The 25,141-nt window shown below is 35.7% G+C and overlaps 1 protein-coding gene across 6 annotated transcripts in view; it reads left to right on the top strand.

Moving 5' to 3' along the window:
• Positions 1 to 25,141, top strand: part of LOC105468879 (transmembrane protein 135) — a 348,642-nt gene that overhangs the window by 314,682 nt on the left and 8,819 nt on the right. For all 6 annotated transcript variants that reach the window (XM_011719361.2, XM_011719356.3, XM_011719358.3 and 3 more), the window contains 6 exons: positions 5,430 to 5,471; positions 11,798 to 11,944; positions 15,453 to 15,522; positions 19,029 to 19,196; positions 23,557 to 23,620; positions 24,591 to 24,667. In XM_011719361.2, coding sequence (XP_011717663.2) covers positions 5,430 to 5,471; positions 11,798 to 11,944; positions 15,453 to 15,522; positions 19,029 to 19,196; positions 23,557 to 23,620; positions 24,591 to 24,667 — 568 coding nt within the window. The remainder of the gene's footprint in view (positions 1 to 5,429; positions 5,472 to 11,797; positions 11,945 to 15,452; positions 15,523 to 19,028; positions 19,197 to 23,556; positions 23,621 to 24,590; positions 24,668 to 25,141) is intronic.

The raw sequence follows: 25,141 nt of genomic DNA on the forward strand, positions 1-25,141 counted from the left end.
ATCATTAAAAGTCTAATATCGCGATATTTTCTTGGGAGAACTTAATGCACTTTAATTAACATTAGTAACATTTTTGCATCCTTATAAATGTGTTTTTAGAGGAAAACCTACAGTAAAGTGTTTGCTATAGAAGTCACACCAATGAACTACAAATTCTTCCAAAAACAGTTTTCTAGCGACATCTGCTGGTACAATGTAATAAAGGTGACTATCTTATGAAAGTAATTTCATAGAAGAAAAATATCATTGTGGGCAGAATTGTTTATTTCGCTATCATTTACACTTCTAATTGAAAATTTGAACATTTGACCAAGAGTATTATCCTGATAATGATAACACTGAGCTTATTTATACTTTCTTGTACATAGTATGCAGTTCCAACCTGAACCTCTACAGTTATTTGTGTATTGACTAAGTTATTTGATACTATTATGCAACATATTTCTTTTCCTCCCTGTGTTTTTTGGCTCTATTTTATATCATAATTTGCCTTAGCACAGAACCTTGCAAGTAGAGATTCAGTAAATGTAGACTATTTTATAGTATTTATTTTTTCATTTGCATAAATTAAGTTGAAAAGTCTACGTATATGAGTTAAATGCATTACTTTTATGTGCACTTGAAAATAAAAATGAGACTTTATATTAGAAAAGAATGTGATTAGGATAAATGGATTTTTATTTTTCTTCCTTTGAAGAGATATTCTGCATTATAAGTTGTGGAGAAGCAAAATATATTCAGTCCTTGGACATTTTCTTTACAATTATTTCCTGTATGATTGTATCTAGTCTCATGCATTTAAATACTACATATAAACAAATCAGACCTCTCCCTTAATCTTCAGACTTGTTCAGCCAGTTACTTGCTTCCTCAGCATTACCATTTAATTAGTTAACAAACATTTTAAACTTAACATGTCCAAAACAAAAGTTTTAAACTTACATTTTAAACTTAACATGTCCAAAACAACTGTTTCTGCTGTAGTATTCCTTACTTTGGTGAGTGGCCATATTATCCTTCCATTTGATCAAACCAAAAATTATTTCAGTAATTTGTAAATTCCCTCTCTTTTATTCCACATTTAAACCATTGAGAATTTCAGTCAGCTCTATTTCTCTCCACCTTCTACAACTATGATCTAGATGACCACAATCATCTTTCCCCTCCTAACTTGCTTCCTTGCTTCTAACCTTGACCTCCTATAAGTCTATCCAGCAGCCAAGTGATTTTTTTTTTTTTTTTTTTGAGACAGAGTCTCCCTCTGTTGCCCAGGCTGGAGTGCAGTGGCGCGATCTCAGCTCATTGCCAACTCCACCTCCTGCTGCCTCCTGGGTTCCAGTGACTCTCCCTGCCTCAGCCTCCCAAGTAGCTGGGATTACAGGCATCCGTCACCACACCCGGCTAGTTTTTGTGTTTTCAGTAGAGACGGGGTTTTGCCATATTGGCCAGGCTGGTCTCAAACTCCTGACCTCAGGTGATCCACCAGTCTCAGCCTCCCAAAGTCCTGGGATGACAGGTGTGAGCCACTGTCCCCGGCCACAAGTGATTCTTTTAAAGGCCTCTCCTCTGATGAGAACCTCCCAAAGTTCTTACCTTGCCTAAAGGGCTTATGTGAAATGTAGACTGCTCCCTCTCTCCACCCCAATTGCTAGGTCCTCATTTCCTACCACTACTTCCCTCCCCTATTTTGCTCCAGCTACAGTAATCTACTTGCTTCTCTTTACATGCCAAGCTGACTCCATATCATGGGCAGTGTACTTGATTACCTCAAACGGAAATGCTGTCCCCTCTACTCACTAATGTTTCTGATCAGATCACCACATTTTACCTCTCAGAGAAGCTCTTCTTGGCCATACTGTGTAATGAAGCCTGACTGTATCACTGTTTCTCCCCTTATCTTGCAGGGTTTTTTTTTTTTTTCATACCTATAACCACTATATGACATATTTACTTTTTTATGTATCTCTTTCCCAACTAGAATGCCAGCTCTGTGAAACCAGGGATTCTTTATTGTTCACAGTTATGTCCTTGGAACCTAAGGCAGGCAGTGCTTATACATAGTGGCCATTTAGTTAATATTTATCAAATAAGTTGGTGAGCCTTAATACTTAAATGGAGAATGTGATTTCATTTACATTATAATAATCGAATCCATAGAATAATGAGGAAACTTCAAATGGAATCTGCTTTGTTTAAATCTTTATATCATATTTTCAACATTCAACACAGATTACAATTGTGTTTCATAGTTAGGTTAATGCTCATACAATACTCTTAGTGTCAAAATGTGGGGCCATATTACTATTTTAAAGATTCTTTTTATGGGAATAATTACTTTTTTGTTCTTTTGACATAGACATCTGACCCTCAATTACATTAACAAACCTTATACACATGAATGGAAAGAAGAATAGCCCCTTTTGAATCCATGCTAAGACTTTATCAATATGAAGTGCTTCCCACAGAGTTCTGCTGAAAGAACTGAACTTCCATCATAATGAAATTGCAAATTCATTTGTATATGCTCCTCTTATATTTGAAAGCTACTTTTTGATGTTTTGGTCTGCAATTAAATTTATTGTTTAAGGTCACAAATATGCAATTCTGACTAGAACAAGTTGTCAGAATTCTTTATTCAGCATAGCACAAAGATAAATGGTTGTCTTTTAACAATAACATATGAAAGCCAAAATTTGTTCCCAGATATACATAATCTTTTAATGCTTTCTGTTTTCCAGTCAATAGACCCCTTAACCTGCTTCCTCACCATCTTACCTATCTAGATTATGGGTTTTTAAATTACGGCAAAACACTTTCATCAGATGGAAAAAGAAGTTTAAACATTTTAATGCTATAATTTTCCCATGCACATTTTATCGTTCCATCCGAATTCTTTTGCCTTTACCCCTATTCTGTGTAAGGTAGATAATTATGTAGTATGTTAGCTAAATTCTGTGGTTACATTTCTCACTGTTAACATGACCAGGAAGTAGATCGTGTTGCTTAATTGAAATTGAGTTTTCAAGTGTTTTTTCTTCTAAAAAAAAAGGGATACATGTGCAGAACATGCAGGTTTGTTACATACGTACATGTGTGCCATGGTGGTTTGCTGCACCTATTGACCAGTCCTCCAACTTCCCTCCCCTCACTCCCCACACCCCAACAGGCCCTGGTTTGTGTTGTTCCCCTCTCTGTGTCTATGTGTTTTCAACGTTCACCTCCTACTTATGAGTGAGAACACGTAGTATTTGGTTTTCTGTTCCTGTGTTAGTTTGCTGAGGATGAGGGCTTCCAGCTTCATCCATGTCCTTGTAAAGGACATGATCTCATTTCTTTTTATGGCTGCAGAGTATTCCATGGTGTATATGTACCACATTTTCTTTATCCATTTGATCATTGATGGGCATTTGGGTTGGTTCCACGTCTTTGCTATTATAAATAGTGCTGCAGTAAACATATGTGTGCATCTATCTTTATAGTAGAATGGTTTGTATTCCTTTGGGTATATACCCAGTAATGGGATTGTTGCGTCAAATGTTATTTCTGGTTCCAGATCCTTGAGGAATCGCTATACTGTCTTCCACAATGGTTGAACTAATTTACATTCCCACCAACAGTGCAAAAGCATTCATACTTCTCCACAGCCTCACCAGCATCTATTGTTCCCTGACTTTTTAATAATCGCCATTCTTACTGGCATGAGATGGTATCTCATTGTGGTTTTGATTTGCATTTCTCTGATGATCATTGATGTTGAGCTTTTTTTCATATGTTTGTTGGCTGCGTAAATGTCTTCTTTTGAGAAGTGTCTGTTCATATTCTTTGCCCACTTTTTGATGGGGTTGTTTTAAAACATTTCTGTGCATGTGGATTAACTTATTTTCTCAGATTCTATACTGCATCTAATACAAATGTATATGATTTTGATTAAAATGGATTTCTTAAATTTTTATTTCCTTTGTGGTCTTTCATACAGAAGACATAGAGGAACAACTGCCCTATAATATTTGAGGCCTTACTCTTTTTTTTTTAAGACAGAGTTTCGCTCTTATTGCCCAGGCTGGAGAGAAATGGCGCAATCTTGACTCATTGCAACCTCTGCCTCGTGGGTTCAAGCGATTCTCCTGCCTCAGCCTCCTGAGTAGCTGGGATTACAGGCCTGTGCCACCACGCCCAGCTAATTTTGCATTTTTAGTAGAGACGGGGTGTCTCCATGTTGGTCAGGCTGCTCTTGAACTCCTGGTCTCAGGTGATCCACCGGCCTTGGCCTCCTAAAGTGCTGGGATTAGAGGTGTGAGCCACTGCGCCCGGCCTAGGCCTTATGCTTTATCTAAGAATATCCAGTGTCTTTATAGATTTATTCAAGGGATTTTGATAATAAATAATCAAAAGCCCTTTGTTTAAGGTGATCATAGCGATAAAGAAGAACAAAGACATTGAATGACAATAGCAGGATGTTGTAAAGCCTGCATAGTAATGTCCCCATTTTAAGATCTTGTTTAAATATTTTTTTGCAAATCTGAGAATCTTTTTTTTTTTTTTTAACTACCATGTAATTTGAATCTTCCCCAACTGAAGAGAGTAGATTGTTTCAGGAGGACGTATAAGAAAAAAACATAACTTTTAAAAGTCAGACAATCCCCTCCAGCCCCCGAATTCTGGAATTCTGACTGCTATTACTTTTGTGACCTAGGTTACTGCATTCTTCGAGCCTCTGTGTAGCAATGCAATAGACAAAAATCTCTATTCATACAGTTTAGTGATACGATTAAATGAGACAACACATATAAAGAGCTGAAAACAGTGCCCAGCTATATAGTAAGCACTCAATAAATACCATTTGGAGTCCTCTCTTTCTGCTGTCCCCTCACCCCAACTCTGTTCTTCATGCTCTGTGATCTGTTCTAATTGGGCTTAATCAGAAATTAAAACTGTTGAACTAAACTTGAAACCTTTCTGTGCCTGCCAACTCTGTATTAAGAATACTGTGCATTCTCCGATGTAATAGGTAGGACAAAGAGAGAACCTTGAATTGATCTAGATCTAAACACCCACCAGGTGTATGTGGTCTTTTTCTTCTCAGCAAATTGGTCCCCCAGGGATTTGTAGCACCTGCTCTACTCCCAGCCCCCATTTGAAGTCCAGATGGAGCCTTTAGATTTACTTAAGTCTCTCTTCAACCTGCCTATTTGAGAGCTGAGCTCTAAGTAATGTTAATGTGATGTAGGAAGGCATTATCATATTAATCATTTTGTGTAAGGTGACATACTTCATTGCTTGTTGCTCTTTTGACCATTCATAATGTTCAGATTTTTGCCTTAAGAGTTTCATCTTTTAAAACACTTATTTTCAGGAAAAGATTTAATAGTAATGTAATATACTGTTTATACCTCAAAATATTTTATGATTGTAAATTCTTATTGTTTTAGGTGCAAGGATGGTTTGAAAGGATTTACATTTTCTGCACTTAGGTAAGTAACATTTATTTTTATGTTGAGAGAGAATTTACAAGTTAACTTAAAACATAATACATAATTACAATAAATATTTATTGACTAAACATTTAAACTGAAAATAATTTTAGAATTCACAAAAGTACTTCCAAGCCTGCGGATATATAGCTCATTGAAAGAGTAATTTGTCAGATTTTTCCCTCTAAAAATTAATCAGCTACTTCTTTTGGACCTATTGTGTGCTTTCTATTGCGGGGTGTTTGAAAAGAAATACAAGAACTCACTTCAGGGAGCTTGGAAAGACAGAGCTGCTCATGAACAATTACTGAAAAGTTAAGTATTTAATTGTGTGGTACTAGATTATTTGCTTTAGGGCAAGACTCATGCACAGTCAAACACAAATTTGATTTTAAGTATCACTAGAGTCTTTTCACCGCATAGCCCATCTTTTAGCATAGCAACTGGTACATGGTATATACTGTAGAAATGTTGGTTGGCATTAGCATTATATTTTATAGTTCACCAAGAATTTTCTCATAGATTAGAAAATTAAATTTTTGCAACAGTTCTGTGAAAGATAACATGATGAGAAAACTGAGGCTTAGAATATTTGTCTAATTTAACCTCACACAAGTTAACTGTATATACTGACTCCATACCCAGTGTTTGTCTAGTTTATATCATAAATGTTGCCTGTTTTGTAATCCAAAGGACGTATAGTAGATGCTTGGTGAAGATTAGTAGTATGGTTTTTACTGCAAGTATTGGAGGGAAAAATTAGGGAAAGCTTCAGTACTAGCAAAAGTTTTTACGTGATTGTCTCAAGGTTATTTTGAGGATCAAATGAGTTAATATGTGAAAAATATTTCAAACAGTGGCTGGCATGTAGTAAATACTCAAGAAATGTTGACTGTTATTTTTGTTATATTCTCATAGATGATGTGCCTTAAACTGTACTTTAAGGATAGCTTTCAATAACTACAAGGAAGAGGAAGTGCACTCTGGGTGGAAGTGAATAATAGTAGCAGGAGAGTGAAAATTGTAAACACAAAGTGTGAGGTAACAGTGAGAAAATGGACTTAATTGGTAGGAAAAGTTTATATTAGGAAATGTAAAATATTTTTTGGTATGTAGAGTAGGGCCAGATTATGGAAGACCTGGGGGACAAAAAAAAAGACTAATTTGGATTTGATAAGGTCAGCAGTAGGGAGCTACTAACATTTTTTGAGCAGGGTGGTTTACAGTGTTTCAGAAAGATTGGTCTGGCTGCAGTATTTGGGACATCAAAAAAGAGAGAACCAGCAGGTGGAAAGACAATAAGGACTAAATTTGGGTGACAGTAGGAGGATTAAAGAGAATGAAAATGAAGACTGATATTTTCCTTCTTTTCCCCTCCACCCTGCAATCCCAGCCAAGTATTGGAAACCAAAGTGCCTGAAAGAAGGTGCTGTTAACAGAAAATCACATGGCATGCAAGGAAACTGGTTTGGGAGGGAACAAATGGAGTCCGCTGTATGATTAAGGATATCTTTGGTTGTGAGAACTCTGTGGGAACAACAACTTTCTAAGTCATAATACACCACACTAATTTCCTTACTGTTACTTTTTGGTAAAAGATCATGATATTTATTAGAAAATAAAGTTTTTGTTATTGTTGTTGCATTGGCTAGAAAGCATTTGGTATTAAGTTTAAAGTTGATAACAAAAACAACAGTTAGGTTTTCAAAAGAGAAGGAAAAACTTAGTCTTGTTTTCCTACATCTCCTTAGACTCCCAGAATTCTTACAAAAACTTAAAATGTGTCAGATGGTTTTGTGTCTTTTCTTCAAATCCACTTTTAACAGAGGGCTAGTTTGGACTATTTGCACTTAATTTTTCGCTGTATTATAGAAAAATATTCTAGAAAAGTGTTTGTTAATTCTTGCTAATATTCTTGTTGCTAAAGCAAGAAAACTGTTAAATATTGTGAATTGTCATATGTTTATTTGTGCATCTTCTTCCACTAAGCAAATTCTGTTTCATTTTAATTCTACTTCATAATCAGTCTGCAGTGTGGTGAATTTGGATTCAAGAAATGTGGCTATTTCTTGAATTTATATGGTGAATATGGACTCACTCCATTGCAGATGAATTAATCTCACACTTATAAAGTTGATTCTCAGAAGAATGTTACTAAAAGCCAAATGTATTTTTTATTGTTAAGTTTCATTGTAAAAAAATAATGTGTGTGCTTCTTGTAGGCTTTCAAAAAAGTGTTATCTGACATGTCTTTCCTGCTACCTCTTTGCAGTCCTGGTGGTTGTGATTTTTATTGTAGACGTATGCTGTAAATTTATGGCATGTCAAAAGTGCAAAATTTAATATTAATTACAAAGGGAAGGGGAAAGGAAAATACTTTTTGTAGCACAATTTAATATGACTTCCTGACAATATTAAACTTTGGTGAGGAAAAGATACACAGAGCTTGACACATTTGAGAATGGTGAGATTTAAATGAATACAATCATAAAATGCCATAAGGAAGTGCTTATCTCATACAGATCATAATTGCTGTATCATGAAAACATACATTGTTCACTCAGAGGAAAACTGTCCTTTATCCACAAAGGACAAATATTTACACAGTACTGCAGTGTAATGTGTCCTAATTAGACAAGGCTAAAAAGCTTTAAAATACTAAACTTTACTTCAGACTGGGCACAGTGGCTAACGCCTATAATCCCAGCACTTTGGGAGGCCAAGGCGGGCAATCACTTGAGATCAGGAGTTAGAGACCAGCCTGACCAACATGGTGAAACCCCGTCTCTATTAAAAATACAAAAATCAGCTATGTGTGGTGGTGGGCACCTGTAATTCCAGATGCTTGGGAGGCTGAGGCAGGAGAATTGCTTGAACCTAGGAGGCGGAGGTTGCAATGAACTTTGATTATGCCACTGCAATACAGCCTGGGTGACAGAGTGAGACTCTGTCTCAAACAAACAAACAAAAACTCAGTTTAGCACCTTTTAAAAAATCACTTGTATTAGTCTGTTCTCACACTGCTATAAAGATACTACTCGAGACTGGTTAATGTATAAACAAAAGAGGTTTAATTGACTCACAGTTCTGTATGACTAGGGAGGCCCCAGGAAACTTACAGTCATGGCAGAAGGCCAAGAGGAAGCAGGCTGCTTCTTCACAAGGCGGCAGGAGAGGAAGAGAGCTAGAGTGAGGGAGTGCCACACTTTAAAACCATCAGCTCTCCTGAGAACTAATTCATTATCACGAGGACAGCATGGGAGGAACTGCCTCCATGATCCAATCACCCCCACCATGTCCCTCCCTCAACAGGTGAGGATCACAACTCAAGATGAGATTTGGGTAAGGACACAGAGCCAAACCATATCAGCACTCCTCAACAAGTATGAGATAATACAGGAGCTACAGAGTTAACATTCACTGATAGATATACTCAGTATACATTTATTCTGCTCCAGGTCTTGTACTAAGTGTTGAGAATACACTGGGGAATAAGCCAGATACAGTCTCTGTCCTCAGAGAGCTTATGGTCTAGTGGGAAAGACAGCACTAATTATAACTGTGTCCAATGTTGCAAAAGAGAAGTGTAGGTTATCTCAGGGATATATTTTAGGCAAACCTAACCTAGCATCTTTCCCCAAGCTGTGGATGGGAGTAAATGGAGAGAAGAAAGCAGGAAATTTGCACAAAATTACTTATAGACTGGAAAAACCGAAATGTAATAATAGAAGTTAAGTGTTCTATAATTCCAAATTATTAATACTTTTATTTTACTGTGGGGGTGGGTGGGAAGGAGCGAGTGGAAGGAGCATTTAAGATGGATTTTTAAAAGACAAATAAGATTTTTAGAAAAGATGTAGGGAAGAATGATCCAGATAAGAAGAGCAATACAGACACATGGTTTATTTGGATAATGTCAAGTAGTTCATTTAATTGTAATATAATAATAGCTCCTATAGTGAGCACTCACTCTGCACAGGCCTCACAGTATCTTAAATCAGATACTGATTTAAGCTTGAAGTTTGTATTTAATTCAGTAGGCCATAAGCCCGTGAAGTTCCTTGAGGATATGTGTAGTCAGTTCAGATGTGTACTTTGGGAAGCTTCCTCTGGAAATTCTACGTGGGATGATTTGAAAAGTATCTGCGTATGTAGGTAACAGTAGAAGTCAAGAGAATAGTGTCAAGGACACAACCTCGGGAGAAAAGCCAGTGTGAGACTCTGAAGGTGTGCTAGCCTTATTCATCATAGTTTAAAACATAGTTAGAAACATATGTAGCTTAGTGATTAAGAAGCCAGACTTTAGGCCAGACAATTCTGGGTTCAAATAATTACTGATAATTTATTGGTTGTGGACCAGATACTTAACCATGCCAACTCTCATGGGAATTGTGACACCTATAGTGTTGTGAGGATTACATGAATGAATTAGTATTTGTAAAAGGCTCAGTTGGCACTGTGTCTGTCATATAAGATATGCTCAGAAAATGCTAGCTATTACTATATTCATTCATTCAATATGTATTACGTATTTACCATGTGCCAGACACTATGCTAGATGCTGGGATATAATAGCAAAGAAGATACACATGGTCTCACAGGCCTCACAGTTGAGTAGCGGATGTAGACTACTAAAATGGCACGTACATTACTGTACTGGCAGTTCATTGGGCTCTCCTAGCACAGAATTATTCTGGCCTGGGACAGGGTCAACTTCTCCAAGGAAGTGACTTCTAATCTGAAATAGTCAGTCCTGGCCAAAATAACAACAGTATTATGAAGGGTGTAAGAGAAACTGTTCTATCTGTTCTGGCATAGTTTTACCCTTGTTGCTAATAAAGAACAGCAGTACAGATCTTAAACTCTCTATGTACAACCATAAGTGAGAAACAAATTCATTTGAACTGACAGCTACCAAAGATGCACAGCTGCCATCTGGTGACAAACAAACCCCTTGCACACCCCTTATGATTTGATAAGCTAGATGTTTTACCGAGGTTGTCTGAACAGGATGGGTTGCAGTTGTTGGTAGTAACAGCTTTTTCATTATTTCTAAGTATTTATAGTTTCATATTCTGTTTGTCACAGGTCTGAAGTTACTTTTTTTTTTTTTTTTTTTTTTAAGTGACAGGGTCTTACTGTATTGCCTAGGCTGAAGTACAGTGGCATGATCATAGCCCACTGCAACCTTTAACTCCTGAGCTCAGGCAATCCTCCCATGTCAGCCTCCCACGTAGCTGGGACTACAGGCATACACCACCATGCCTAGCTGATTTTTAATTTTTTTGTTAAGGTGGGGTCTCACTCTGGTGACCAGGATGTTCTTGAACTCCTGGCCACAAGTGATTGTCCTGCCTCAACTCCCATAGTGCTGGGGTTACGACATGAGCCACTATGCCTGACTCAAGTTCCAGAATTTTAGTGTATTGTTATTAATCCCGTTCTATCTCTATTTTACTATATTTTCTGAAAGCTTGGAAGGTAGTATTACCTTGGGAAAGCTTAATCTTTATAAGAGCAATGACTCTTACAGGATAGGTGTAAACAGTGATACTGCAAACTCTGAGAAAGGAGATACTTCTTGAGGCATATCCAATTGTGATAATATTTTCCATTCATTGTCTTTGCAAAAATATAGTCTAGTTTTGATGAAACAGGAATATTATTTTCTAGATATTTTATTTTTCCAAAGAAAAATAAGTAATTAGAATAACATCAACTTTCAGATTTCCTAATGAAATAATATGAAGACTTGGGGAATCTGACTGTTTTCTGATTCCTGTTCTGTAGTGCCCTCTGTTTCCCTGTGCGTATACAGATAACCGAGTGTGCTGCAGCTGTTTATGACTCAAAATGACAGGTATAAATGTCGAGTTTTACTGTAAATGAGAATCTCATTCAATTGTAACTATTAGCCAAATTTAAGAAAAAATACATAATTTTTGTGATTTATTAGTGTTGTGATTTACTAGTATACCCAAGTCTACCTGGTTTTTTTTAAAAACTGTAAGATGTATGTTTAAAAAGTGGTGTCCCATGTTAAAGGGTGCTTCATTAAGTGTTGTGCTGTATTTTACTTGGTCAGTTTGATTTTAAAATACCTGCATTATCAAACAAATGACTATTAATTTTTTTTGAGTATTCAGATTTTAAAAGTCTATTTTTCTTCATAGGATGATTCGATTTTATGGAAATTGTGAAAATACTATCTCAAATGATAAGATATTTGCCAAAGTGTATTTGTTTATAAACAGTTTTTTTTTTTTTTTCCTCATTGATTTTTTTTTTTAAGTGGAAAATGCCTCACATTGTGCTCTTTTCTTTAGGTTCATTGTAGGGAAGGAAGAAATTCCCACACACTCTTTTTCACCAGAGGCAGCATATGCAAAAGTGGAACAAAAGAGAGAGCAACACAAGGAAAAACCCAGAAGAATGAATATGATCGGTCTAGTCAGGAAATTTGTGGATTCAATGTGAGCACTTTATCTTGATATTTTAACCTACTTTGTCACTGTTTCATATGATATTTGTACCGTGCCACGATATTTTTGTTTTCTATTCAGGTAATGATGATCATTTTTCATCAGAAACTGCATAGAATTTTATAAAAGGCACACAATGGCAAGTGAATATTATTTATTATTTCTGGCAGGACTGTAGACCATCATATGCCTTTAAAATAGGTTTACATAGAATTGGAATGCTTTCGTATTTCAAACCAGGCAGAATCACAGGAGGCCATGATGGAGAACTTCAGGAAACTGATTAATATGTGTTGATTTAATGTGCCAAGTGTGGAAAGAAGGAAGCAAAATTCCTGAGAGAGATTCAAGAAGATTAAGGAATAATAAGGGACAACCCTTAAGTAAAGGATATTTTGTAAGAGTGAACATTTTTGGGGTTCTCAAACTGAAATGTTTTTATTTGTATATTATAAAAAGAAGTTTTCAGGTTTCATACAGATTTTCGTTTATATTTCTAGTGTAGTGTAGATATTTAAGAAAATAAATTTAATAGTTTGAAATTAGATTATCAACCAATAAATAAAATCTTGGTAGTGATATTTTAGAGAGGGTGGAATGAGTAGGCAATAAAGAAAGTTAGGGGATCAATTATAGCAAGGGCTCCTAACCCCTGGGCCATGGGCCAGTATTGGTCCGAGGCCTTTTAGGAACCCGGCCACACAGCAGGAGGTGAGCAGCAGGCCAGCGAGCATTACCGTTTGAACTCTGCCTCCTGTCACATCAGCAGTGGCATTAGATTCTCATAGGAGCACAAACCCCATTGTGAACTGCGCGTGTGAGGGATCTAAGTTACGTGCTTCTTATGAGCATCTAATGCCTGATGATGTGGAGTGGAACAGTTTCATCCTAAACCATCCCCCTCTCCCACCACCCAGTCAGTGGAAAAATTGTCTTCCATGAAACCAGTCCCTGGTGCCAAAAAAGTTGGGGACCATTGAGTTATAGGAAGCTGAGGTCCTTTAATAAATTAGAAAACCTATGTTTCACTCTTATTTTCCCTCTACCAGCATTGTAACTTTGGATGAGAGATTTAACCATTGTGCATTTCCAAATTCTTATCTGTTAACTGGGATTAATAATCTCTATTAAGAATTGCTGTGAGCATTAAATGAGATAACGTCTATGAACTTGCCTGACATAAAATATGAGCACAGGGAGGGTACTCAGATTTTTATTGAATTTAAAGGTTTTGTCTTCATCTTAACATACAATACATCTAGAAGATAACAGGAATAATTATGGTAGTTGAATTTATTAAACAAGTTCAAAAATAGTTATGGGTTACCTCAGTGGAAAAAAGGGAGAAAGGATCCTATTAATGGAAATAATTTCAACGGGAATCAGAGGGGAATGCAGAGAATGAATTATATGGGTAAATGATGCCTGGGGCGTCAGAACTGATCAGGTCATGACAGAACGTATCAGAGTAGCCTCAGTGGGTCTACTGGTGTGAAAGCAGATGCAGAATAATACAGAAGCAAAGCAAATAATACAGGAGACAGGCAGTCCAGGTTCTGGGAAGCCATTTATGAGTGACTAAGAAAGACAATAATTGACAGTACAGTTGATACCAGGATTTAACTTCACTAGCAAAGAAAGGTTAGGCCAGGCATGGTGGCTCACACCTATAAAACTAACACTTTGGGAGACTGAGGTAGGAGAATCACTTGAGGCCAGGAGTTTGAGACCAGCCTAGACAACATAGCAAGACCCTGTCTCAAAAAAATTTAAAAATTAGGTAGGCATGGTGGCATGTGCCTGTAGTCCTGGCTACTCAGGAGGCTGAGGTGGGAGGATTGCTTGAGCCTAGGAGTTTAAGGCTGCAGTGATCTATGATCATTATGATCATGCTACTATACTCCAGCTTGGGTGACAGAGTGAGACCCCCATCTCTTAAAAAAAAACACCAAAACCCCAAAAAACAAAGGAAGCTTAACAATTTCAGTGTAGTTCTGGTAGCAATGGCTGAGAAGTGTCTTTGAAGGGGACACTTAAAAGTGTGAAGAGTGATGGCTTGCATGAGGCAGCCTTTCTCTTATTCACTGCTTTTCAGACCTCCAGCTTTAATCACTCAGCAGCTTCACATGGCCAGATATGCCTTAGCATTCTAAAGATATAAGGGCTATGGCCAGTGTGAACTGAACTGTTGCTGTCACCGTTGACTAGGAAAGGCTGTATACTCCAGCTGTAGTGCAGAATTGGATTTCTGTAAAGGTCTTGCTAATCAATTTGCGAATGGGATTGGAGAGGTGCAGAGCCAGAACATTGCTCTACAAGTTATTGTTATAAACAGGAAAACATTCATATGGTTCAACCATGAAAATAATTAATTAGCTACAGTCTGAAAGAAGTTATAAAGACCGCTTGTTTTGCAACATGAACCCTCAGAGAGAGAGGGAGAGTTAGAACCATGTTAGATATTCTACTTTTTTATGCCTAGGGTTAATAAATAGTCTTGGATTCAACATGCTAAATAATTAAAATGAGTGCATCATGAACAGTAGTCCTCCCAGCAGAAATATTTATTAAACACTAGAGGGTTAAGTGGTTTACAGTTAAATCACAAATTAACTACTTTTGAATTACCACATGATCTCTATTTCTATATTTATTTCAACTGATTTTTGAATCCTAATACTATATCATGTTTCTTTTCCAGATGTTTTCTCTCAAATCTAATTAAGTATAAATTCCTGTAACCTGAGCACATTCTCATTATGACTTTTGCTCAAGTACTGACTTCATGGATGATTTATTACCATTATACTCTACAATAAGCAATTTAAAGTTTCCAAAAGACTTAGCAGAGTATATACATAATATATACGTATTTTTTCATATTTAATCACAAATACCTAACAGGGTGGTTTCTCTAGTCCATATTCAAGTATTTTGACTGCAGTCAGATAGTTTATACAATGTGTCAAAAGGTAAGCAGCAAGTAGAAAAAGCAAAAATATCTGTTGTTCTTGCTTCTGTATGTCCTAAAACACCAAAAGTGACACACATTTAGAAGTAGTGAGTGGCACGGTGGCTCATACCTGTAATCCCAGAACTTTGGGAGGCCAAGGAGGGCGGATCACCTGAGGTCAGGAGTTCGAGACCAGCCTAACCAACATGGTGAAACCCCATCTCTACTAAAAATACAAAAATTAGCCGGGCGTGGTGGCGGGTGCCTGTAATCCCAGCTACTTGGGAGGCTGAGGCAGGAGAATGTCATGAACCTGGGAGGCAGAGGTTGCAGTGAGCTGAGATTGCACCATTGCACTCCAACCTAGGGGACAAGAACGAGACTTTGTCCCCCCACCCCCAAAAAAAGAAGTGAGTGATGTTTTCTTCTCTTTTTCCTTTGTTTTTCTTGGTTAGAAAGCTTTAAACAGATCCACAAACATATACAAACACATGGATATACACACTTTAATTATAATTAGTTTAATTTTTTTGGGTTCACTTTCAGATGCAAACATGGACCAAGGCATAGATGTTGCAAACATTATGAAGATAATTGCATCTCTTATTGCATTAAAGTAAGTATATGAAAGTATGTACTTTATTAACAATAGGGAATGGGTATAGAAATAACTTATTTAGAAATAATTTAAAAGTAAATGGAAAAGTTGACATTAATAACTGCTATCATTCTTTGAATCTGACTTCAAGAGATGAGAAATTTATGACAATAGGTGACAGTTTAGCTTTCAGTATTCACTTACCAGATCCTTAAATAATTTAAAAATTAGCTTATTTAAAAATTGGCTTACTTAAAACTTACAACATAGAAGATAAGATGGGATAACAACAAGGAAACATAAAGTCATTAAAATTTGTACTTTGTAATGTATCCTCATTAGAACTACATCCTAGAACAAAACTCCCAGACAGTGCTGTGTGCTAGCTGGATCAGCACTCACACACATACACTGTATGCACTGTGCCCAGTCTGGTACAATGGCATTTAATTTTGGACTTGTAAAACTATTACTTTTTTTTTAAGCCATTGAGGTAACTGGAGCATGTCCACAGTTGCTCTACATTAAGAGAGCTAACTATGCCTGGCATAATTTCCTGACTCCCTAGTGGACTTGTGTACTAGCGTGTCTCTCCCTCCTCCCCTGCCGTTGTATTGTCCCTCCTCCCTTCCCCCATCACCACCACTTCTGGGAAGAAAGTTACTTTCTTTGCAGTCAGCATGGCACAGGTGACACCACCTGCTGCAAGTTCTTTAGTTTTTTTTTTTTTTTTTTTTTTTTTTAAAGATGGAGTCTCGCTCAGCCACCCAGGCTGGAGTGCAGTGGTGCGATCTTGGCTCACTGCAACCACCGTCTCCTGGGTTCAAGCAATTTTCCCACCTCAGCCTCCCAAGTAGCTGGGATGATTACAGGCACCCATCATCATGCCTGGCTGATTTTTGTGTTTTAGTAGAGGCGGGGTTTCACCATTTTAGCCAGGCTGGTCTTGAACTCCTGACCTTAGGTGATCTGCCTGCCTTGACCTCACAACACTAGGAATACAGGTGTGAGCCACCGCGCCCAGCCAAGTTCCTTAGTTTTGAATGGTGCTCTAACAGTTCCAGTGCTGTAGAAAGTTTATGTTCTTCTTGCAATTTTAGTCTCTACTCAGTTGATGATGAGAAGAGCAGAGTTGTGCAGCACCCCAAAAGACAGCCCCTTTATGGTTACTCTAGAAAGGAGGAACTGTCCCACATTAGTGCTCATGAAGGTAAACATCTGTGACCCAGTGTTGACGGTACCATTTGCCCAGCCCACGCTTAGCTTCACAATTCCCCAGAATGACCAAGGATAAAACAGTAGGGTTTTGTTTAGTTTTGTTCCTCGGTTGTGCAATACTTTCTGACACTCTTTCCAAATTTGATTTCCTGCCTCAGTTTAAAGTGGCTGAAAAAAAAAAAGTAACATTGCTGGCAGTCCAAGTCAGCTGGTACCTGGATTTATTATTCCTTCCAACTGAACATGATTGTAGTTCAAAGGAAAGCATTAGATGGGGATCTAAGAGAAGTATTTGGATTAAATCAGAGGTATTTGAGAAATTTGGAGTGGGGGAGGTAATATTAAAAAAAATTGTATGAGAAAGTTAGAATTTCCAAGCAATAAAAAACTAGTGATTCTTTCAAATGTGTACCAGTACTGTAAACTTGGCAATTTATGTATAAATTGGAATACTGTATTATATCCATGAATGTAAAACTATTTGGAGACCTGTGGGTAAGGAATTTAAGCCATAAACATGGTAGCGAAATTTTTTGACAATGAACCTCATTATTTCAAAAACTTAATTACACCATATGTTAAATCACATCCCTGAGTAAATCCTCATATTAATTACATTGTCCTCAACATTCTGTACTCCATTCACACTAACTTTTTCTTGGTTCCTTACACCTACCAGCCTCTTAATTGGCTTTATATTTTCTGTCTGAGCTGTCTGAAACGTTTTTCTCATGCTAACTTCTTCTCTTTTGGTTCTATTTAAATGTCACATCATTTACATGTCTGCCCTTAACATTTAATCTAATATAGATTGCCCTGTTAATGTCTATCCTAGTGTCTTGATTACTTCCTTCATAACATTTATTATAATCTTTTGTATTTGTTTACTTAGTTATTTTCTTTTCCACTAATGAACATGAAAGCTCCACGAAGGCAAGAACTCTGTGTCCTCCTCGTCACTGTTATCCCCAGCATCTAGTGTAATGTTTGGCACATAACAGGCATTCAGCAAATATTTTCTAAGTACATTAATGGGTGGATGAATAGTTCTCTTGAAAATAGTATGAAAAAGATTGTAATGTAATTATAATCCCTAAATCCTTAGATTATCATTATAAGGTATCAGTGGCAAGATAGAAGTGTGACCATTTCATTCATTTAACAAATACTAGGCAATTTCAGTTAAGCAGATGCTTGAGAATTCACAGTAATTGATTGGACAATTTGATTTTATGTTTTAATAAGGTATTAGGTAGTTTCAGGTAAATTAACCAGTGTTTCCTCATAGTAATTAATTCTTTTTCTAAAAAAGAAAGCTGTAGTCCAGAAAATACAAACCTGACTTTTGGGCATACACTGCTAAGAGTGTAAATATTTTTCCATTCCAGTCGGAGTTAGAGAGGAGGAGGATGGGACACTGGTATTAACAATGTATTGGTTGAACTGTATAGAAAATACTATTCTTTTTGTTAATGTTTTGTGCTAATTGAAATTTTTCAGTTTAATATTAATTACTTATAGTCTCTCAGACATCTAAAATTCATCTTCATAAATACGGAAATGAAATTGACCAATAATAGTCATCCTCTCCAGATCTCTTTTGCATTACGGACAGTTGAAGGAAATATAGAGAAATGTTAACAGTAAATTTGTAGTAGGTTTGCTTTCTCAAGTTTAATTTGATATACCTAAAGCTACTCCTCCCTAGGGATATTTTAGCCCGACATAGTGGAGCACAGGAATGAAAACCTAGATATAATTATGCACTCCCTGCCCCCTGGAAGTTCTTCTTACCTGACCATTTTAAAAATTAGCACCAGAGGTCTGAACAAATAATGAAAATATTTTTCTATGAAAATAATCCCTACTCGTGCTAATCATTAAGAGCAGTTTTCTGTTAACATTTTTCAAGAGCATTTGGTTTTATTAAGTAGTTTTTGGAATTTTAGTGCTTTTGTATGTAAAACTCATTTGTGGTTTAGGAATTTAAAATCCTGATTATTGTCAACAAAATGTCAAGAAATGGAATTCTGGTACATAGGCAAGCTTGGCCAGTGCTTGTGAGACTTTTTAAGTCTTGTAAATCAGAGAAACTAAACTCATTCCAAGACTTCACTCTTATTTTTAAGGTAATTGTTTTAAAATTATTGTTTGAGGTTTTAAGGCTTTATTTTGAAAGTTGCTGTGCTATAAACTTAGATTAAATTTGTTTTGTCTTGTTTCTATTTTGAGATGGTAAAATTCATATTCTATGAAAAACTTCAAAATTTGTTTGTAAATCAGATTTTCCTCCAAATTTCCTCTAGGGTTTCATCAGAATGTTTAGCGTGGGGTACTTGATCCAGTGCTGCCTCCGAATCCCCTCTGCATTTAGGCATCTATTTACACAGCCATCTCGGCTACTTTCTCTCTTCTACAATAAAGAAAACTTCCAGCTTGGAGCTTTTCTTGGCTCTTTTGTTAGTATATACAAGGTAAGTAAGGCTTTTAGAAGAGGAAAGAAAAATGGGAAATAAGTAACATTGCTATTGTTAGAATGAGAGATGGCCTTAGTTCACTTATTTTTTAATGCTTCTTTCTGGAATATTCATAGATACCTTGAACATAACCAGATCTATACAATGTATTGGGAAGTGAGGGTGCAGAAATTTCTTCTTTTAAAATATTATTTAATATACTTGAATGTGTAGACATGTTTGCATTTAGGTATGGTATTAAACATTGTCAGACTCATTTTCTTTTTCAGTACATAGACACTCAGAAAATATGAATTTTTTGGATATTTCCAACATCAAAAATGATATTAATATGCCTGGTTTATTTGTTTTTTTAATCATATTTACTGCCTGGTTATTAGTTTAAATGTATTTCAGATCTTTCTAGCTGAAATAAACACTTGATAGAATCGGTGAGGATTTTCTGTTGTAACTTATATAAGCAATGACTTATGTTCCTTCTTCCACCCACTCCCAATTGCTACTACACTGTCTCAAATAACCAGAGTTCACAGTCTTCCACCCCATTCTGTATGTTCCTATAAAAGTGCCTGCACATATATAAGCCTACACCTAAACATATATGTAGCGATCATTCTTAACCTAGTACTCTGCAACTTTAAGTGATGGCCTTTTGCATAATGGAGTCACTAGTATGTAAATCATATTTTATAAAACACTTAAAAGATTCTTAATCTGAATATAGTCTCTAAATGGTAAAGTGTGTTAATTAATGTTGACCTAACACATGGACATAAAGATAACAACAGAAGTCACTGGGGGCTTCTAGAGGAGGGAGGGAGGGAGGGAGGGAGCAGGGCAAGAGTTGGAAAACTAGTGCCTGGGTATCAGGATCAATCATACCCCAAACCTCAGCACCACACATTATACTCCATAACAAATCTGCACGTGTATCCCCCGAGTCTAAAAAAAAAAAGTTGCAATTAAAAAAAAAAAAGAGATTAGAACATGTACACACACAGAGGAATGACCACATGAGGACACAGGGAGAAGATGGCCATCTGCTAGCCATGAAGAGAGGCCTCAGGAGGAGCGAACCTTGAGCATACCTTGATCTTTGAACTCCCAGCCTGTATGACTGTGAAAAAAATTGATTTGTTGTTTTTTTTTAATCTACAATCACAAATTGCTCACTTTTGCCGTAATTTTACTCTATAAAAGATATGTGTGGCCAGGCGCGGTGGCTCACGCCTGTAATCCCAGCACTTTGGGAGGCCGAGGTGGGCGGATCATGAGGTCAGGAGATCGAGACCATCCTGGCTAACACGGTGAAACCCCGTCTGTAATAAAAATACAAAAAAAATTAGCTGGGTGTGGTGGTGGACACCTGTAGTCCCAGCTGCTGGGGAGGCTGAGGCAGGAGAATGGCATGAACCCGGGAGGTGGAGCTTGCAGTGAGCCGAGATCGTGCGACTGCACTCCAGCCTGGGTGACAGAGCGAGACTCCATCTCAAAAAAAAAAAAAAAAAAAAAAAAGATACATCTTTTGAGCACAGGGATTGTGGCTCATTTTGCAGGAACATGCAGCAGGCATTCCAATATGTCTGACTAATGAATTAAGGACATTAAAGGAGTGTGCATTTTCGTAGATGGGATTTGTCTACCTTCCCTCTGTCTACAAAAAATATATATATATATATTTCATTCATATTTTATTTCTTTGAATAAGCGTTAATGTATATTTTAATAAATATATTGAAAGAAGGATATATATTCTGTGGGTATATATATGTGTGTATATATATACATGCACATATACACACTTTTTGTTAAATAAAATTAATGATGGGAAAACTGAATTCTAGAATTATTTAGGGTAACATGGTCAGTGTCATTTTCTGTAAAAATTTACACATACAAGATAGGTATGGATAAAATATTTTGAAAAGGAAAGGAGGAATAATAAACTATAGATAATGGATCACTTGTTATGAAATATTACTAATGTTAAAAACATTTTCAATATGGTTTGACTAGGAAGCATTACTAATGTATTTGAATATACAAGAGTTAAGGACAGATTATTGGTAATTGCATGTTTATATTCACATTTAAAAAAATTTCTCACGTTACAGCATTTGTATTTATTCTTAATGTAAACTCTAACTATTTACATGTGGATTATCTCCAACATTTTTAGCCCCAGGTTGGTTATTCCCTACCATCTAGCATATCTCAGAGTGTGTTTTGTTTTGCTTTTTTCTTTTTCTTTTTTTTTTTTTTTGGGTTTTGTCCCCTTTTTTCTTTTTTTTTTTTTTTTTAAATTTATTTATTATTATTATACTTTAAGTTGTAAGGTACATGTGCATAACGTGCAGGTTTGTTACATATGTATACTTGTGCCTTGTTGGTGTGCTGCACCCATCAACTCGTCATTTACATCAGGTATAACTCCCAATGCCCCATGGTAGGGCATGATAGGCCCCGGTGTGTGATGTTCCCCTTCCTGAGTCCAAGTGATCTCATTGTTCAGTTTATTTTTCATTTTTGTTACTATTTATTTACTTAGGTAATACAAACAAATGGTATTAAACTAACAAAAATACAACTGGGTCAGAAAATTTCAGAAAATATTCATGTGGTGTGTTCAAAAACTGTATGTGATTTTTCAAAAACAAATTGCCCATGCTATAGTATCTTTGTAAGAATGTTAAGAGAAGGGCAGGCAAATAAACCTTGTTTTTTCTGTTTCTTGGTGAACTGACCCTTTTTAAAAAATTTGGTAAGGTTCTTCTTTATCGCTGGTAATATTCATTGTTTTATAGTCTACATTTAATATTAATATAACTACTTCAACTTTTTAAAATTATCGTTTGATGTAATAATGTTTCCATTCTTTCACTTTAATTTTTCCGTCTTCATTTGAAAAACTGGTTTCTTTTAGGCTGCAGAGAGTTGGCCCTTTCTTATAGAATCTGATCATCTCTGTCTTCTAATTGGCATGTTTGTACTGTTTACATATAATAAATTATATAGTTTATGATGTGATTGCGTTTAAACCTACTTTCATGTTGTTTTGTGTTTGTTCCTTTTTTTTCTTCTTTTTTTTTTTCTTTTTCGGCCTTCTGGATTGATTGTGTATTTTACTATGGCTCCATTCTATCTTCATGATTGCCTTATTATTTGTGCTTGCTTTCATTTAGTGGCTGCCATAACATTTTATAATACACATTTTTAATGTATCAGCCAATCTTCACGTAATGTTATACTACTTCACATACAGTGTCAGACCTTACAACAGTGTACTTTGAATTTCTCCTTCGCGTCCTTTGTTATAGAATTTAACATTTATCATTTATTTTTATATGTGTTATACACTCCACAATGCGTTGTTACTATTTCTGTTTTAGATCAGGGGTCAGCACACTTTTTCTGTGAAGAGCCAGATCATGACTATTTTAGGCTTTGTGACCATATGGTCTCTGTCATAACTACCCACCTCTGCTGTTACAGTGTGAAAGCAGCTATAGACAATATATAAATGAATGAGTGTGGCTGTTTCAGTAAAACTTTATCACACTGTAATTAGAACTTTGTATAATTTTCACATCGTAAAATGTCATTCTTTTGATTTATTTTTCATTTATTTAGGACTGTAAAAATGATTATTAGCTCCTGAGCCATATAAAAACAAGTGGCAGGCCCGATTTGGCTAGTGAGCCATAGTTTGCTGACTCCTATTTTAGATAGTTAATTAACTTTTCGTGCAAGTAAATATAAGAAAAATATGTCTTCTAAATTTACCTTCACTTTTCTATTTCCAGAACTCTGCATTTCTTTTCATAGTTCTAAATTTTTGTCTCATGTCATATTCCTTCTATCTTTAACATTTGTGTGAGCTCAGATCTGCTGGTGATGGATTTTCTCAGCTTTTATTTGTCTGGAAAAAATATTTGTTTCATCTTCAGTTTTGAGAAATATTTTCTCTGGGTATAGAATTGTGGCCTGACAGACTTGTTTAACCAGCATTTTGTTCTTGTTAAAATGGGAATGATGCTTTTCTCAGCATTCGATAGCTAGGCAAAAGTGGAATTTATGGATTTATTTTGAAAAATCAGTGCAATAAAAATATTATGTGTAATTTCTTAATAGAGTCTATCCAGAGTAATAACTTTATAAAATATTATTTTTCATAATTTTTCCCATCACATATTCAGTTTGATTTAGATAAGATCACTAATCTTATCTTATTTAGATAATCACTAAACCTTGAACTGCAAGGTAATCTGATGAATTGATTCATTATAGTTGTTTTTGTTTTATGCTTTTGTTTCTAGAAATGAAATAACTGTAGTCATTGTATTTTCTCCTTAATTAGGGTACTAGTTGCTTCCTGCGCTGGATCAGAAACTTAGATGATGAACTACATGCTATTATAGCTGGTAAACCAATAATGAAAAATGAAGTTATTATTGTATTAATCAGTAGTAGGAATGAATTAGAAATACCATCCAATTCATCCAATTTCTATGGATCTTCCTTTCTCTATTGTAATAGAATCCCAGTTGAGGCACTTGTCCAAATACTTTGTGATGTTTAACATATTAAGGCACTGTTGCCATCTGATGTTTTGAGTTGACAGTGTAATGACTTGGGTATCTGTCCTGCTATAGGCCATAAATCCTAGCGAATGTGTCACAAAAGAACGTAAAGCCTTATAGTTACCATATAAGTGATTAATGGAAGTTCAAGTAGATTTCATTGAAAATTCTATTTTTACCATGAGAAAATGGCATATATATTCATAATAACTTTTTAAAGGACCTTAATCATTTTATTAAAAAATCTAAATATTATTTTCTATAAGTGTAATATATTATTAAATTAAATAGATAATTTATCAGGTATTTATTAGGAATAATCTTAGTTATTAGTATTCGACAACTCCTCTCTTCCCCTGGCCTTGGTTTTCCATTTATAGAATGAATGAAAGCAGTGCTGTGGAGAGAAGTATTGATAGCACTAAAAATTATTTGAACTATTTAATATTAGAAGAATATATGAATAAATATTTCCACTTAAAATCAAAATGATACCAAAAGGCTTTGAAAAATTATTTTTTTAAATTGTATTTGGCAAGACCACTCCTCTTTAAAGTTAAAATAGAAATGTAAAGCTTCTTGTTATACATAAATCAGAACTGTTTATTTCTAACTCTGAATATCAATTTTTAAATAAAAAAATATGCAATAATAACTCACCCCATTTTAATATCATCTGGTGTATTACTGTCCTTGATTGTGTTGTAACAGAGGTAGTGCTGATTTGTGTAACTGAATTTACATTTCTGATGACGTAATGCTAAATAAACACTTTGCGATCTTATCAGTTATTTCTTATTTCTTGTTTCAGGATTTTTGGCAGGTATATCAATGATGTTTTATAAAAGCACAACAATTTCCATGTACTTAGCATCCAAATTGGTAGAGGTAAGCAAAATTTTTATGCATGAAAAGTTCCAAAGAATATAAAGCTTTTAGCTGCTGACTGTTTTAACAGCAAATATATATCCCAATGGCAAAAGTAAATTTTAATCCTCTAAAAGTATTTGCAAAGTTGATTCCCCTGTGTTTTTCTGTGTATGTGTGTGTTATTTTCAAATATACATTAATTATAGAAAGAGTAGTGTAATTAACCTTCATGCACCCATCATGCAGCTTCAACAGTTACCAGCATTTGCCCAGTCTCCTTTCATCTACACTCCTCAACCCCACAGGTACTGAATTGTTTTAAAGCAAATCCCAGACATTATATCATTTCATCCTTAAAAAAATCTCATAGTAAAGACTCCTTAAAGAATAAAGGCTAAAGGCTTCTTCAAAACAAACAAATCAACAATACCTCAGTATCATTATCATATATTAAAACCCTCCCAGTAATTCCATAGTAATATAATATATCCA

Source organism: Macaca nemestrina, chromosome 12 (genome assembly GCF_043159975.1).
Source record: "Macaca nemestrina isolate mMacNem1 chromosome 12, mMacNem.hap1, whole genome shotgun sequence".
Lineage (NCBI taxonomy): Eukaryota > Metazoa > Chordata > Mammalia > Primates > Cercopithecidae > Macaca > Macaca nemestrina.